Below are 17,150 nucleotides of genomic sequence, written 5' to 3' on the forward strand. Positions count from 1 at the left end.
AAATATTTACATCTGTTTTGATTCCTGTTCTATTTGAGGTTATCTATGTCGTATTATTTCATGATTTTTTTATCATTTTGAATTTAAGTCTGAAAGAAGCTTGGTATAAGGGAAGATACAGAGAAAGCAGTTCATGCATGTTCTTACTGGCCATTATAAAGACAGGATTTGTTTTAAGTACAATGGAAAGGCATTGAATTATTTCAAGTGGTACTCTTTGATTTTCTATACATTTTAAGATCAATATAATCATTACAAGGGAGAATAGATTGTTTGGAGGAAAGAGAGGAAACAGTAAAACCAGTTAGGAAGATGTCACCAGGCAATAGATGCTGGTGACCTGGAAGAGGTGGTAACAATGGTCATTGAAGGAAGATAATGATTTCAAATTAAGAACTGACATAAAAGATTTGCCAATAGATCAAATGGATGGCAGAAATTGAGAGAAGGGGGTCAAAGATGGAGAGATAATATTTGTTTCCTGGATGATGACATTATTCTCTAGGCAATGGACAAGCCTGAGGAGGAGAACACATTTTCAAGGCAAAGAGAATAGACAGTTAATGTTTTAGCTGCATAGATGCAAGGTATATGTGAAATAGCCAAGTGGATATGTCAAGTCAGTTCTTGGATATGTGAGCTGTTTATTTCTCAGAGATGAAGTTTTGACTAAAGATACAAATGGGGGCATTGTCAACCAATGGAGCTCTGAGAGATGCCAACATTATATAGAGCCCAGTCAGATAAAAAGGAAGGGTAGCCACTAAAGGAGAATATGAAGAAACAGATAATGTGGTAAGAGGAATGTCACCAGGAGCCATTTTCTTGATGCCAAGAGAGACTATGATCCGAGGATTTGGGTCCTGGAAAGACAAGGACTGAAATTGTCATGAATATGCCATCATGGAGGTCATGATTATCTTAACAAGAGCATTTTCTTTGGAGTAATAAGGCAAAAGGCAATTTGCAGCATGGCAGAAAAGAATGGGTTGGAGACATCATGTGAAGGTTTGGCTGCGAGGCAGGGCAATGGAAATCTTTTTTTGGTTTTGTATCACTTGAAAAGCTCATTTCAGGCTATAAATACTCAATGTATGTGTGGAATCAATCTTAATAATTATCAGCATAAAAATCTAATAGATGTCTCGATAGATATTATCCACTGTTTGAACAGAAGTATTCATACTGAACTCTCTTTCTGTAACCAAAAGAACTCACAGAAGCAGCATGTAGAGAAGAAGGGCGTAGCCTTTGAGCAGTTTCCCCTTCAGTGTTGGGTTCTGTCCATCAAGTCTTCACACCATCCAATTCATTTGTGCCATAGTCTTACTACAGATCTTCACATGAGTATCCATTCATCATAAATTATTCTAGGACCCAGAAAAGAAATCGGATGGTATCATCCAAATACTGCTGATATCTTATAGTGAAAATGACCAGACGATTTACTATATCTAATCTTGGTGATACATTCTTTAAAAACAAGGTTAACATTGCAAGACTGGACTTTTTTATTATTATACTCTCATTATACAAATAATATTTATACAGGATCATGTTTTATAGTTATTTAAGTGCATCATCTACATAATGATATTTTATAGTGGAACTTTTTTCCCTAAAATTTAGATTATATGACCCCAATAATATGTTTCTATTTTCATTGATGTTACACCAATTATATATTTTTATATAATCAAGTTGGGAATATCAAATATGAATGCATACATAAGGGAAATATAGTTACTCTGAAAATCAATAATTTATTAAGAGTTATTTTATAAAACCATTTATGAAGAATCTATTTTAATATATGCAAATAGATTCTGAGGAATATTTACTTTGAGGCCAAATAGCAATAATAAAAGATCGTATAATTTGAACACTGACAATTTCAATGATAGAGAAATTGCTGCTTTTATGTAACAATAATACGTATTAGTTTATAAGCTTTATGCCTGCCTTGTACTTATGTGCATTACAATTATCACGTGTCACTATAATATCGCTAGCTGGTTAAGTAATTGTCATACTTTTAAATACTAATTATAGAGTTATAGTTCCTTACAAAAGAGTTCCACTGACACCCTTAGAGTAATTGCAGCTCACCATAAAAGTTTAAAAATCCTATGTATTATTTCCTATATATCAGTTATGTTTTCTTACATCTGTACAAATTCAGCCACAAGTTCTAAATCTACTTGTGCTTTAATATATAGACTAAATATTTAATAGTTTGATGTCATTTGTTTTACTTTTGTAAAATGATGCACCTCTGGTTTTGTTTAGGCCCTGAAGGTGCTCTTTTTGAACATTCAGTGGAGACCCCCCTCGTAAGAGCTGACCCATTTCAGGACCTGAGGTAAGAATTTTGTTCAGATACAAACTCTTTTATGGATGATACCTGGATATATGTGGGATAATATCTTAGCAGTCATTACCAGATCATGTCTTATTCCATTAATTATCTTTATTCTCATGATGTTCCTCTTATTAACTAGTCAATACTTACTAAAATCCAAAGGAAGTAAAAAGTGGTACTGACTCCCTATGTTTAATCCACCCAAAACAGAAAATTCACCATCTTAACTACTTTTAAATGTACAGTTCAAAAGTATTAAGTACATTAACACTGCTGTACAACCATCACCACCTTCCATTTCCAGAAATCTTTTCATTTTGCAAAATTAATGCTCTGTGGCCAGTAAACAACTCTCTATTCTCATCTCTACCAACCCCTGGAAACCACAATTCTACTTTTTGTCTCCTCCAATTGGACAATTCTAGGCACCTCATATACATGGAATCATATAGTATTTGTATTTTGCAATTGGTTCAATTCACCTAGCATAATGTCCCCAACCTTTGTTATATCTTTATGTAATGTCAGAATATATAAAATTGACTAGTACCAGATTGTAAAATTATACTTTATACAGAGTCTCTGTGTGCCTTTGTGTACTTCACTTTATCAGTGTACCACTGAATAACATTTATTGCTGTAATTGTTTATTCCAATATTATATTTGTATTTTATAACAAAATCAAATACTATTTTTTTAAAACGAGTGCCTGAAGTCCAAGGTATCACTTAAAATTACATTCAGTATTTGAATTTGAAGTATATGCAGAAAATTTAACTCCTAATATATTAGTATAATAGAGGAAATTAAGTACAGAAGGAGTCCCCAGCTTTACACAGAGAAGCCTGCAACCTTGGCCAAACTAACCTTTTGAAACTTTCTCATCTATAAAATACTGATAGTAACATATCTCAGTGTATTCTGAGAAAGATTTAATTAGCTATTAGGTTAAAAGTATTTTGTAAACTGAAAGTTGAGTTCAAATAATTATTTTTTTAAGATTTTATTTATTTATTCATGAGAGAAAGAGGCAGAGACACAGGCAGAGGGAGAAGTGGGCTCCCTGTGGGGAGCTGGTTACAGGATCACACTCTGAGCCAAAGGCAAACACTCAACCACTGAGCCACCCAGGCATCCCCAAATAATTATTTTTATTATTATTATTGTACCAAGTAGATAATCACACTAGATGGAATAAAAGTTAGGAAATTAAGCATTTCTCTTATTTTTTAATGTCTAATTAAATATTAATCAAAAACAAATGAGGTTCAATTCATCTTACCCACTTAGAGAACATCTGCAGCATGAAAATAAATTGTGACTCTAATTACATTAGAACAATTTCATTAATTTTGATAAAGGATAATTTTGGTAAAGGATCATTATGCATAAGATCAATATTACAGAATTATTATAGTTAGGGAAGAAGAACATTTTACTTTTCTACGATAGAAATGTGATTCAATATCTTTAAAAATAATTCCACTTAAACCATTTTTAAATTATAAAGTAATAAAATTGTAGAGATGCCAGACTACTTTTTGAAGTAATTTACTTCACTGTTTTAAAACATATAGATCTCAAAATTAAACCATTTATCTTATGTCGTCCCACCAGGGTGTCAATCTGCTTGTTATCCATCAGGCCCTTGCTAAAAAAAAGAAATGGCAGAAGAGTATCCTCTTGCTTTCTAAAAGGTGATACTAAGGCAGGTCACATAACCCAAGTGTTACAACCAAAATAATTAAGAAAATGATGAAATTGTAAGAAAGTCCTGAAGGAATGGGCTGAGGATGGGAGGCATGAACAAATACTGAATGTTTTCAACTTGCAGGATCTGTGCTCTGTGCTGTATATAACTTATCTCATGTAATCATTAACTCTATTTTAAAAATAAGCAACTTGATTCCCATTTTACAAGAGAGGAAAACCAAGATCTAGATAGCAGCATGTTCTATGCTAAGATTAAAATAGCCTATCAGTTCTGACTCCAAAGTCCATGTTCATTGGGTGTATTCTCTTTTCTACCTAAGTGGACCCTTGAGTGATTTATTCTTTGATTTATGACCAGACTCTTCTAAATGATTATATAATATTCATATTTTCTTCTGTAAATTCTTACCATAAACTTTCACTTTATATTTCTTTTTTTTTAAGATTTATTTGTTTATTCATGAGAGAGAGAGAGAGAGAGAGAGAGGCAGAGACATAGGCAGAGGGAGAAACAGGCTCCATGTGGGGAGCCCGATGTGGGACTCGATCCTGGATCCCGGGATCACGACCCAAGCCTAAGGCAGCCACCCAACTGCTAAGCCACCCAGGCGTCCCTCACTTTATATTTCTGAGTCCCATACCCTTATTATTCCTGGCCTAAGATAAAGTGAAAATGATTCTAGAATATCCTGAAAACAATGGATGTGGATTTTGTAGGGCTGAGATCCTTATGCATTCATAAATATATCTCTGAAATATACGTGTTTAAATATCACAAATTTAAATTTTTACATTGGCTCAAATGGTAATCATAGAAGGGTGACAATTATTATTTTAAGAAGAAAGATAATGTGTATTTAAACTAGATTTACATTTCTTATAGCAAAATCATTCACAAGAAAAATGTGAACTCTGCTATGCTGCCTTCATTCTAACATGCTGCTTTTCATTCATACATGATATAACTCATTCTTTTTTAAAAGTTCAGCAAAAATGTACTAAACATGTTAACATACCAGAATGGTTGTTAGTTCTACAGTGATAAAACACATGGATCATTCCCTTAATGATTTTAAAGTCTGTTGGGAAAGGAAACATGGAAACAAGTTAGAACAATGTAAGTCCTTGCTATGATGAAAGTTCACAATATAGTGAGAGCATAGTTGAAAAAACATAAAATCTTCCCAGGGTAATTTGAGATGACATCACAGAGAAGGAAGCATTTGAACTGAAACAAGGAAATCAGTAGACATTAATGTCACGGGGTAAAATGTAAATCCTGTGCAACACAATAGGGATGTGATGGTGATTAAGTAGTTATTATTTGTAAATTGCTGGAAACAATGCTTAGCGCATAGTCAGAAGTATACGTGTGTCATCATTAGATAAGTAAAATGAGAGGACATGGAAACATTTGCTCCTGTTTTTCAAACACTCGTAAATGCTAGTATACTTATAAATAAATAAATAAATAAATAAATAAATAAATAAATAAATAAATAAGCAAATAAATATTTATAAATATATATTATATAATTATTGCTTAACTAGAAACCAAGACAAGCTCATTCTTAGGTCCCAGGAGCAGAAGAAATTCATCGTGAGAACACAGTAAAAGCTAAAGCCATGGTACTCCTGGAGATATCAGGATTCCATAGAGATTAGGGGCTAGAATTTTATTATGAGACTGTGATACCAAGCCACAGTGTGTGTGTGTGTGTGTGTGTGTGTAATGCCCCACCCTGAGATGCCTTGTACACAGTGGCCCCATATGAAAGATACTTGAAACAATTTGCCTAGTAGTCCAAAGATACTGCAAACCCATCTTGAGCCATTGGTTGAAAGAGTTACCCACAAGAAATCCTTCATGCCAGTGCTCAGCCAAGATCAGAGGACCAAATCCACATTGTATAAGAGCTCAAAGCTGGAAAATTAACATTAACTACACTGAAGTCAAACTACATTGAAGAAATTATCCCATTACCCATGACATAAAAACACCTATGGAAAACAATCCTTGCTGAAAATGAATTTATAATAATAATAATAATAATAATAATAATAATAATAATAATGAAATGACAAAGAATTGGCAGCCACTACAAGTTAACCCCTGCCCAAACTCTTCATAGTAGAGCAAAATGAGAGATTTTTAAACAGACATGAATAAAAAATTGAATACAAGGATAAGGAAAGGCAAAATAGTATAAAAATGGCAAATTTGGAAAAAAAATGTAAATTCTAGAAATGAGAAATCAAGTAATTAAAATAAAACCAGTGGCAACCAGTACTTTGTTTCTCATGATTCTGTAATAAAAAGAGTCAGGATTCTTTGGAGAAATGGCTCATTCTAAGACTGAGACAGTGAATGTAGAAGATAAATTTGGAGCATTTTGTAGCTCCAGTGAATAAGGTGTGCTCAAAAATCAAAACAGCAAGGGTATAGCAAAAGGATACACAAGCCAAATGAAAGAGTTGCCCATCAAAAATCTCCCAGGCAAAAAATTTAAGCAAAAATATTGTAAATATTGGACTGTAACCCAAAGTTGGTGGTTATCAAATCTCTGTGACTTTTAGATTCCATCAAATACACTGTAACATGATGAGTTTTCTTTCAAAATGACAGTGTTTATAATATGGCAGAAATGGTATCTTTTGCAAATACTTAAATTTATGTAAAACACAATGTTAACTTAAAAGTGGGTAATGGGCACCCAGTTTTTCAGACTTCTTTTAGAACAGCCATGAAGAACACTTCTTTTAGAACAGCCATAGAAGAGCCATGAAGAGCACTCTGAGTTGTCCATTCCACCAAGTTTTACAAAGTGTGGGTTTCAGATGTAAACATATTGGACTTTGCCAAACCTGACCAGTGTGCCTCTCAGAATGCTTTGTGCTGATTTCTAATTCTGTGAGCAGTGTTAGAGTCTGTCTTTCCTCACCTTTTACCACCATGTCCCACTGCCAGACTTTATGATCCTTTTCACACTGATGAGTTATCTTGTGTTATTTTACTTTTCATTTCTCTGGTGACTAGTATGGTTAAGCATCTTTCACATTTTTATTCTGTTATTAAGGCTACTTTTTCTAGAATTCATCTGCTTTGCTTCTTTCCTTTTTTAAACGGTTTTATTTAAATATATAAATACATATATTCAAATATATATTCTGAATATCAACATTTTTCCTATTAACATTTTTTTATTTTTAATGTTTGTGTACTCAAATTTATTTATTTTATTTTATTTTTTTAAGATTTTATTTATTCATTCATGAGAGACACAGAGAGAGAGAGGCAGAGACACAGGCAGAGAGAGAAGCAGGCTCCATGCAGGGAGCCTGATGCAGGACTCGACCTTTGGTCTCCAGGATCATACCCTGGGCCAAAAGTGGCGCTAAACCACTGAGCCACCCAGGCTGCCCTGTGTACTCAAATTTATCAATCATTTCTTTCATTGAATTTGGATTTTAAACCATAAATTTAAACTTTCCTTATAGAAAGGGGAAGTTGTCTGCCATGTTGCTCATCTGGCTTTCCCTTTTATATTAAGATACATTGTAGATCCCAAATGCACTTAGAGATTATTCTTGTATGAGGTATAAGGTATGAGGTCTAGGTCTAATTTTATTTTTTTCCATTCAGCCAACCAGAAGTGCCAACAATTAGATTATTTATTAGAAATTCTACTTTTGCTGCTACAGTTTGAAATACAACCTTTATCATGTATTACATTTTCCTATGCAGGTGGGCCTATTTGTGTATTTTCTACTCTATTCTATTCATCGGTCTATTCAGGTGCCAGTGCCAGTACCAATCTTGATAAACAGGATTTAGAAGATCCTTTAAAGTCAGATAGGACTTGTCTCTCTCACACACATGCACATAACCTTGTAGCGACTCTCAACATTTCTCTATCAATTAATTCTTATTTTTCCATGTGAACTTGAGTGTTAACTTGTCTAATTCAAGTAAAAGTGTATTCTTTTTTTTAATTAACTATTTATTTATTTATTCATTCATTCATTCATGAGAGACACAGAGAGAGGCAGAGACATAGGCAGAGGGAAAAGCAGGCTCCATGCAGGGAGCCTGATGCAGGACTCAATCCCAGAATCCTGGGATCATGCCCTGAGCCAAAGGCAGATACTCAACCACTGAGCCACTCAGGTGTCCCAAAAGCATATTCTTTTATTAGGATTATGTTAAATTCATAAATTAACTTAGGGAAAACTGATGTCTTCATAACATTACTTTTCCAAAACATAGGGCATCTTTCCATTCACCAAAATCTATTTTTGTCCTTTCAGGAGTGCCTAAAAGTTTTCTTTAGGCAAGTTTGTCACATTTCTCATTAAGTTTATCCCTAAGCATTTTAGCTCATCTTTGTCACAATTATAAATGAGGTTTTACTCTATCTACCATTATATCTTCCTACAAGGTAAGTTTTGGATATGAGAGCTACTGATTGCTGCATGTTAATTTTATATAAATGACTTTACCAAACTTTTTATTCTTTGAGTGAGTTTTATGTTGGCCCATTAGGATTTTTCAGATATACGTTCATATCATCTGCAAATAGATATATTCTTACACTTTCTTTTGCAACTCTGTATCTCTGATTTCCCTTATCTCACTCCATGTCCCAATATCATTAGGGCAGTGTGAGAAACAAGTGGAAGTAGTATGCATCCTTGCCTTTACCCATTCTAAATGGAAATGCCACTGGTATTCCTCCATTAAGTAAGATGATGTGAATATGTAAAGAAAATATTTTATAAATAAAATGACTGTTAGATTTTGTCAAAGGCTCATTTGTGTTTATGGAGATAGTCATATTTATGTGTTCCTTAGATATATTAGTACAGTGTGTCACATTAATGGGTTTTCTAATACTGAACCAATCTTGCATTCATGGAATAAATTCTACTTGGTCATGGTATATTCTTTCCTTAAAATGGTGTTCAATTCTAGCTGCTAATATTTTATCTAGAACCTTCACATTTATATACATGAATGATACCGGTCTGTAGCTAGCTTTCTGTGTGCTATTTTTGTAAAGTCTAGATAACAATTTTATGCTTCAAGAATTAAGATTTCCCTCATTTTCATTGTTCTGGAATAATTGTGGACAATTGGGATGCTCTGATCTCTAAAGCTTTCATATAATTCTCCCTGGAACCATATCAGCCTGATTAATTTTTAAAAAATAATTCCTTAAAAGTGCAATTCCTCTTTTATGAAAATTTGTCTTTTAAAATATACCTTTAATAAGGGTTAATTTTGATCAACTGTATTTCCTTAGGAAATTATTAATTTAATCTTGGTTTTCAAATACATTTGCATAATAGTCGAAAGTGGTATCTCAGGAATTTAATTCCTTCTGTTTCAGTGGTTTTCAAAACAACTCATTGATAAACATAATTAACAAATGAAGCATTGATTGATCTAACACAGCTTGCATAATTATATTCCTTATCCTAAGTATTTATTTCTCATTTATCATAGGTTACCACCTTGTGTCTACTTAAACAAGGAAAGCAATTTGTGCCTCATGGTAATTGACAGTTTATGGTGTGGCTGGTTTTCCTTAATTCTAGCAATTCTAAGAAAAAAGAAAAAAATCATAAAATATCAAAACAAAGCATAGTAGATTTAGTCAATTCAGCAAATAAAAACAGTTTAGAGTTGAAAGTTTCATCCAAAAACAGAAAATAAAGGGGTGGGGGGTTGCCTTGACTGGCCCAGTCAATAAAGCATGCAACTGTTGATCTCTGGGTTGTAAGTTTCCAGACACACGTTGGGTGTAGAGATTACTTAAAAAATAAAATATTTTTTAAAAAGCTTCATCCAATTACAGAATAGTGAAAATAAGCCCTTAGGAACTTGGGTATATTGAAAATACTCCTTGGGCATTAGTTGGGGGGGAGGTGTGAATTTTTTCAAAAACACTTTCATTTTTTCGCATTAAGGTGTTTAATCCAGTCAGATTTGTTTTTTTGTGTGGGGTATATCATTATATTTCAGTTGTTTGTCTAGGGGTTAAATTTCTGGATTTGAGGTTTAATTCCCTAAAGCTTCTAACTTTTAATAGGTAAATTTAACTATTTATACTTATTATGATCACTGATTTATTTGAAATATTTCTGTGATGTCCTTTTTTATTTACTGTACTTTTTCTTTTCATTTTTTTCTTCTTTCTGGCCTTTAGTTGGATTATTAAACTTCTGCTTATTCTCCCTGCAGTATTTCCCTCTAGTGGTTCTGGTTTCATTCTTTTAATGATAACCTTTTTTTATTAAGATTTTATTTATTTATTCATGAGAGACAGAGAGGCAGTGACACAGGCCTCCTGTGTCACTCCTGTGTCACTTCTCCAAGGGAGAAGCAGGCTCCCTTGCAAGGAGCCTGATTTGGGACTTGATCCTGTATTCCAGGATCACACCCTGAGCTGAAGGCAGATGCTCAACCACTGAGCCACCCAGGCATCCCTAATGATAACCCTCTATATTTTATATGCATGGAGATAAATTAATACTTTCTAACTAAGTTTGTCATTATCATTCTCTTCTTATAGCAAAAAATTTAGAAAGTTATTCCTACCCAAACTTCACTTTCCATATTTTGCAAAGCTTTTACTCATCTCTCTCATTGTATTTTTTCAGGCAATACAGATTTAGCTTTATTCCCACACTGTGTTGATTTTTTTCTAATGTCCAAAACTGCTCTTGCAAAATACTCCTTTCTTTTGGTTTTAGTTTCCATAAGTATTTTTTTTTTCACTAAGGATCTGCTTAGACAGCAAACTTTCCCTTGTGGGCCTGAAATGTCTAGTCCCTTCACAGTTGAATGATGGCTAAGTTGGGATATATTTCTAGACTGACAATAATTTTACATCAGCATTTTTAAGATATTATTCATTACTTTTGGGTCTTTGGTCAGAAAACAATTTGATTTTCATTGTGAATACTTTGAAGGTTTTCTCATAATTTTAATGTTTTGCAATTTTGCCACAAAGCGTTTGGAGGCTGGATATGTCTTAATTCATACTTGGGTATTGGTGTACCTCTTCAGTTTTAGGAACTCCTGATATTTTTCAATTCTAATTAAACATTACCTCTTCCGGTCTGTCTTCTCATCTTCTAGAGCATAGGCATACTTTACTTGTGGTCTGTTGATCCCCTGGGTGTCCAAGAATAGAATTTAGTGGGTTAATGATTTTGAATATGAAAAAGAAATCCTTCATTTTTACTGACCTCTAATTGAAATTTAGCATTCCTTCAAATATGAATGAGAGGCAACAAACCGCAGTAGTATGGGCAGATTCCTTGACTTTTTCATCTTTAGAAGCCAGAGATACTTTAATATCATGTAAAGGTTATAGCAAAATCTCAAAATACATTACTGCTCTTCACTGCTTTGAGATTACGCTAGGTGTAAGTCCTCTGGCCAGATCTTCTTTCATTACTAAATAAGATCATAAATTGCCGTATCACCCATTTAAAGATATTTTTATATTTGTATTTAAAAGTCACCTAGTTTCCTTTGAAATTCTGTACTTTGTTTTTATGCATTTAAAAAAGTTTAATGTGTATCTCAAATTTCACATTTCGTGTTTTCCCAACCATTACCAAATCTACATTATAGGGTCCTATTCTCTTTTGATATGTGGCATGTCTACTATTCAGTCTACTACAAGACTTTAATTTTTTTATTTCATGAATTTCTACTTGCCTGGCTTTTAAATCTTTCTTTTTCTATTCTGGTCTTCTTCTATGAGTGTTAATTTACCTCCTTGGATGCTCTAAACTTAGTGTTAGTCCCTTTCTGACTGCTCTATTATCTCTAGTTCCTCATATTGATAGATCCTCCCATGTGGTTTGAAAATTCTGACAGCTCATCCTCTTCTGTTCTTCATCTGGGAGCAATTGTCATGGAGTCTCAACATTTGCCTTTACACGTCAATTTCACGTTCACTTCTGGCAGGGCCCTGCAGGGGCACTGTTCTGAAGCCTGTGTTCCTAGATATTTCTCATGTTGGTTTTATAAACTGTCTGAATAGGCTGTGGATTTGGATTCCACACTAATGCATGATTTAAGACTTTCTCTTCGCATCCCAGAATGAGCAGCCTACTTTAGGGCTGTTATCATACTGTGTTTCAATTCCCTTCTGTATGCCCAAAGTGCATATCCAAACACTCCTCCCCTGCCCCCACAGCTGGCCACAACTCCTTCCCTGTAGAGATGGAAAATACCAACCCACAAGGCATTTATCTGCCCATAAACTCCAAGGGCTCCAGCCTTTCAGCACCCACTCATCACTCTGGCTATGAGTTTCTTCTGTTTCTGGCACTATGAAAATGCCTTTGTCTTTCTGGGTTGTTTTTTGGTTTTGTTTGTTTTGTTTTTGCCTAGTATGTGTTTTAATAATTTTGATCATATTTTAACCAGCATTTATATGTAATTGCTGGCTGAGGGCAGAGCTGTGCTGTTCATCTGTCTTGACCAGAATTTATACAGTGATATTTTATAAAGCAAAAATGGAATCTTGTCATTCCTCTGCTTACATTCTTTAAGCTGCTTGAATGCTAGGTTTTAAAGGCAAGAAGCTCATCTGCCTTGTTTGCTACTGTTTTTATACTGTGTATACTATATACATATGCATATATGTATACACACAGCTTACTTATTTGGTAAATTTCTGAATCAGTGCTCAAAACTTTTTGTTCCTCATATAAGTCATGAGTAAATATATATTCACATATTTGAAGAAAGGGGTAGATATTTAACTAGCAAACTAAAATATAACAAAAGAGAAAATAATTGAGTTATTTTATATCTGACTACTGTTAATTGTGTTCATGGAAATGTATGCTTCAGGACATTGTAATCACAGACTTTTTTGGTAAAATGTGTTTTCACTTGTGCTGAACTGACATATTGCATCTCGAGGGCTAGAAACAATGCAAAGGGGAAGAAATTTGCTATTCCAGAAGCAGTATATTATAACATGGTTAAAAACTAGTAATTGGTCCTGTTGAGGTCATTTTGTTGTTTGATGAGGAACAAACTCACCTTCACTAGGATCTTTAAGATCACAAATGGATTACCTGAAATGGACCAGACATCTAAAGTTGCTTACATGTCTTCCTCCCTTCCTTTCCTTCCCCACCACCTCCCCCTTTCTATCAATCCAGGCAGGACAAATGTAGACGATTAGCAGATGTAAAATAGCAAAATGGGCAGGCAGTCAGCCAACCAAATCATCTGGATGTATCCAAGTGTTTCCCTATAACCTAAGCTTAACATAATTTGACTAATAAATTCTATGAATGTCTCTGTTTCCTTGTACTCAAGGTAAATATAAATTTCAAAATGTGTAACAGATCAAATATTACATATTGAATGTACACAAGAATATAAAACTTTGTTTTCTATAACAAAGAATGGTAGACAAAAAAACTTGCCAATTAAAGGCAGCAATTCATCTGAGTTAAACATCCACCGAATAAATACTCAGCTCAAATGCAATTAATGACCCAAGTACTTCTCTCCTCTGGAGCCACTCCCCTTTCTCTTTGATACTCATGCCTACACGGATATTACCCTGCTGTGGGAGGATTACAGACTGGTTTGTATCCTGTTCTACTTCTCACTTATCTTGAAACATTTCAATCCATTCAGCCTTTTGGACTTTTGGGTGGATTTAGGTTGGGTTAGAGTAGCTGAAAAACCTTTCAAATGATCATGTTATGCCACCTGGTGGAAATTTAGTATTTTTTCAGGCGGAGGCAAATAGAATTTCTCTGGTCCATATGTTCATTCCTGGTTCTGTTTGACTTTAACACAAGGAGATTCTGATAAATTATAAAATAAACAAAGCCAGCTAAAGCCAGTCTCCATTCTGTCTATCAACCCTACCAGCTCAGAATTTTCACAAAAGAAATCTTCACATCTGCCCTGTAATCCTCCTAAATTAAAAACAAACAACATGCAAACAAAACCTAATAAGTTTACATTCTATTTTATGAGCAGGTAGCAAATGAACATGTTACCGTTAAGTTTGTCCTTTTTCCCCAAAGAAGTTTGTGTTTTCATTAAAGAAATAGCTTTACAAAGTTATTCACAAATAGCATTTTCTTCTAGTGTGATATGCAGAGTGCTTAACCCTGCCATCTGAAACTACTATGTACGGGTGGAGCTGTGTAATCTTTTTATGTTTTTAGAGGATATTAATTTTGTAGACTCTTATTAATGGGAAGTTAATTTCTTCATTGCACATTATTTCTGGATTTGTCAATAAAGAATGTACACTACAACAAAATGACAATGATACTATATACTTTATTATTTGTAGTTTCTATACAAATCCATTCAATGAGGGATTTCTGGGGTGACTTTTTTTAATACTATTTTTTTTTGTTTCTTTCCCTCATTTCAGATTAGAATCCCCCACACGGAGTCTAAGCATGGATGCCCCAAAGGGTGTTCATATTAAAGCTCATGCTGGGAAAATCGAAGCTCTTTCTCAAATGGATATCATTTTTCAAAGTAGTGATGGAATGGTGAGTTCAGTGTATGAAGCTCCTGTTGTATGTCCTGATGACTTTCAGAGCTGACAGAGAATATCGGTTCTGCCATTACCTGCTATTGATCCAACTTCTCTCAATATGGTGGTCACTAGGAGTTACCTGTAGATGATGGCCATAATCGGTTGTTGCCTTGAGCACTATGCTTGCTCACATATTATGTTTAAATGAAAATTAAATATGAAAAATAAAAGCTTTAAAAGTAAACCACAATAAGGATAAAATCTGAAACTTCAGGTCCAGAAATAAAAGATCATTGATACAAACCAAAGTCATAATGAAGCAGTAGAGCACTCACTATTCAGTATTGATTGTTCTAGCACTAGATCAATTCATGAATTACCTGTTTGAGTTCAGGAAAGTTAACAGGCCTCTCCACACCTGGACCTATCTTCTCATTTGTCGAATAGGAAAAATAATATTTGCTTAACTATGTCACAGAGTTATGAGATACCAATGTGATATAGGTGATAATAGGTGGTAATGTTTGAAATTACATTCACTTACTATTAAAAGGAAGGTGTGATTGAGGCAGCAAATGGAGACCATGAGAGGCAGCTCATAAGTGTGGACAGGACCCATCCAATGGCAGCCTGCTAGTGTAATATAAAAGACATCCAGTGAAGCCCCTGTAAGTTATAACTTAAAATGTTATGATGCCAAGAGAAGATAAATGCCAAAATGGAAGTCAAGAATTCTGGAATCTCATTACTAAATTATAATGTCATTACATACTTAAGATGTATTATTTTGAAAAAATACTAATTTTAATTTTGAAATAATAACCACTTATTTCCACAAATAAGGTATCATTTTTATAGTAGCACACAGCCTGACTCATAATTAAAGTTGATATCCCTTATTACTGGGAGCTAGTTCAAAGTGTGGGGGTGGCTGGTCTCCCACAAGATATATTCCCATAAAGATAAAGGAAGCAGGGATGCAGTATGTGGACTGCCAGTGATGACAGTTTGCTAGAAGAGCAGGAAAAAAATAACAACTAGAAAAAAATTCACTGATTAACCATAATAAGGGAGAGCAGAGAAGCCAACAAGGAAAAGCTAACACACATTAGGGAAGACTAGGTAGCCACAAATCCAAAGCATCGGACAATAGCCTAAGTAGGTTCTGTGTTTAAAAAAAAAAAAAAATAGATTTCATTTCTTTTACTCTGTGTCCCAGACCACAAGGTAAATAAAGTTCTGCTTCTAATACTGTTCCACCCATGGCTTCACATGGCAGTGGTCAACTTCCCCAGGGGGAGTACAGATGGCAAACATCAGTTTATGAAAAGAGTAGAGTTCGTGGGTGAGAGTATGTAAAATAAAGGAAGAGTCCAACCTTGTTTGTGGGGGGAAAAACATGTGCGCCCATGACATACTTCAATTCCTTCTAACAAGTGGGTGCGCACTGGAGTGGGTAAGGTTAGGGTACCCAGTGTGACAGTCTTTAGTTCCCCAAAAGATTTCCAAACCCCAATTAAGGGCCATTTGTTTACATTTCAGTTTAATTAATCTATAGGAGGAACAAAAATCCCAATAGCTTCCATTTAACCGTAGTTGGCTGTAGTCCGGGTGTCTACTGCTTTTCCACATCTAAGAGAAGGCAGCTGAGTTTCAAATAATATTTTAGAAGTTAGGGAAATGGTAACTAATGATGAAGTCAATCACCTCTCACAGGAAAAGAAAACCAACTGAAATTCCAACATTCACAGGTAAAAATTATTAAGATGACTTTATTTCTGTGACTTGTACTTTACCCTAATGAGGTAGAGGTGATTTAGCATAAAGTTAAAGTAAATCACAAAATAAATGTGAATCAAAAGAGTTTTTTGCAGGTAATTCTGAAAGGTATTTCTGGGAGTGTAGCATCATAAATGTTCCTAGCTCAACTAGCACAATGGGTTTTTTAAGATTTTACTTTATTTATTCATGAGAGACACACAGAGAGGAGAGAGAGAGAGAGAGAGAGAGAGAGAGAGAGAGAGGGGCAGAGACACAGGCAGAGGCAGAAGCGGGCTCCATGCAGGGAGCCTGACATGGGACTCGATCCCGGGTCTCCAGGATCAGGCCCTGGACTGAAGGCAGTGCTAAACCGCTGAGCCACCTGGGCTGCCTGAGCACAATGGGTTTAAAAGAAAAAAAAAACAAAAAAACTTCAGTTTGGAGAAGGAATTATTAAGCCTCTGCCTAGAAATTCTAGAAAACCAGAAATAGGCATTATTTTTTTTAAGATTTCATTTATTTATTCATAAGAGACACAGAGAAAGGCAGAGAGAGAAGGCTCCATGCAGGAAGCCCAGTGTGGGACTCGATCCCATGACCCAGGGATCACAACCTAAGCCAAAGGCAGACGCTCAACCACTGAGCCACCCAGGTGCCCCTAGAAATAAGCTTTTAAAGAATCTGATCATTATGACCTAAGTCAGGTGCCTGTTTCATTTTCTATGCAGAAAAGAAACCAACCTGTCTGGAGCATTCTGAGATA

The 17,150-nt window shown here is 34.6% G+C and overlaps 1 protein-coding gene across 2 annotated transcripts in view; it reads left to right on the top strand.

The window, feature by feature from the left end:
• The window catches only part of SGCG (sarcoglycan gamma), a 125,964-nt gene that overhangs the window by 106,654 nt on the left and 2,160 nt on the right, over positions 1-17,150 (top strand). For both annotated transcript variants that reach the window (XM_025996664.2, XM_025996665.2), the window contains exons 6-7: positions 2,290-2,362; positions 14,516-14,639. In XM_025996664.2, the coding sequence (XP_025852449.2) occupies positions 2,290-2,362; positions 14,516-14,639 (197 nt within the window). The remainder of the gene's footprint in view (positions 1-2,289; positions 2,363-14,515; positions 14,640-17,150) is intronic.

Source organism: Vulpes vulpes, chromosome 9 (assembly GCF_048418805.1).
Source record: "Vulpes vulpes isolate BD-2025 chromosome 9, VulVul3, whole genome shotgun sequence".
NCBI classification, from domain to species: Eukaryota; Metazoa; Chordata; class Mammalia; order Carnivora; family Canidae; genus Vulpes; species Vulpes vulpes.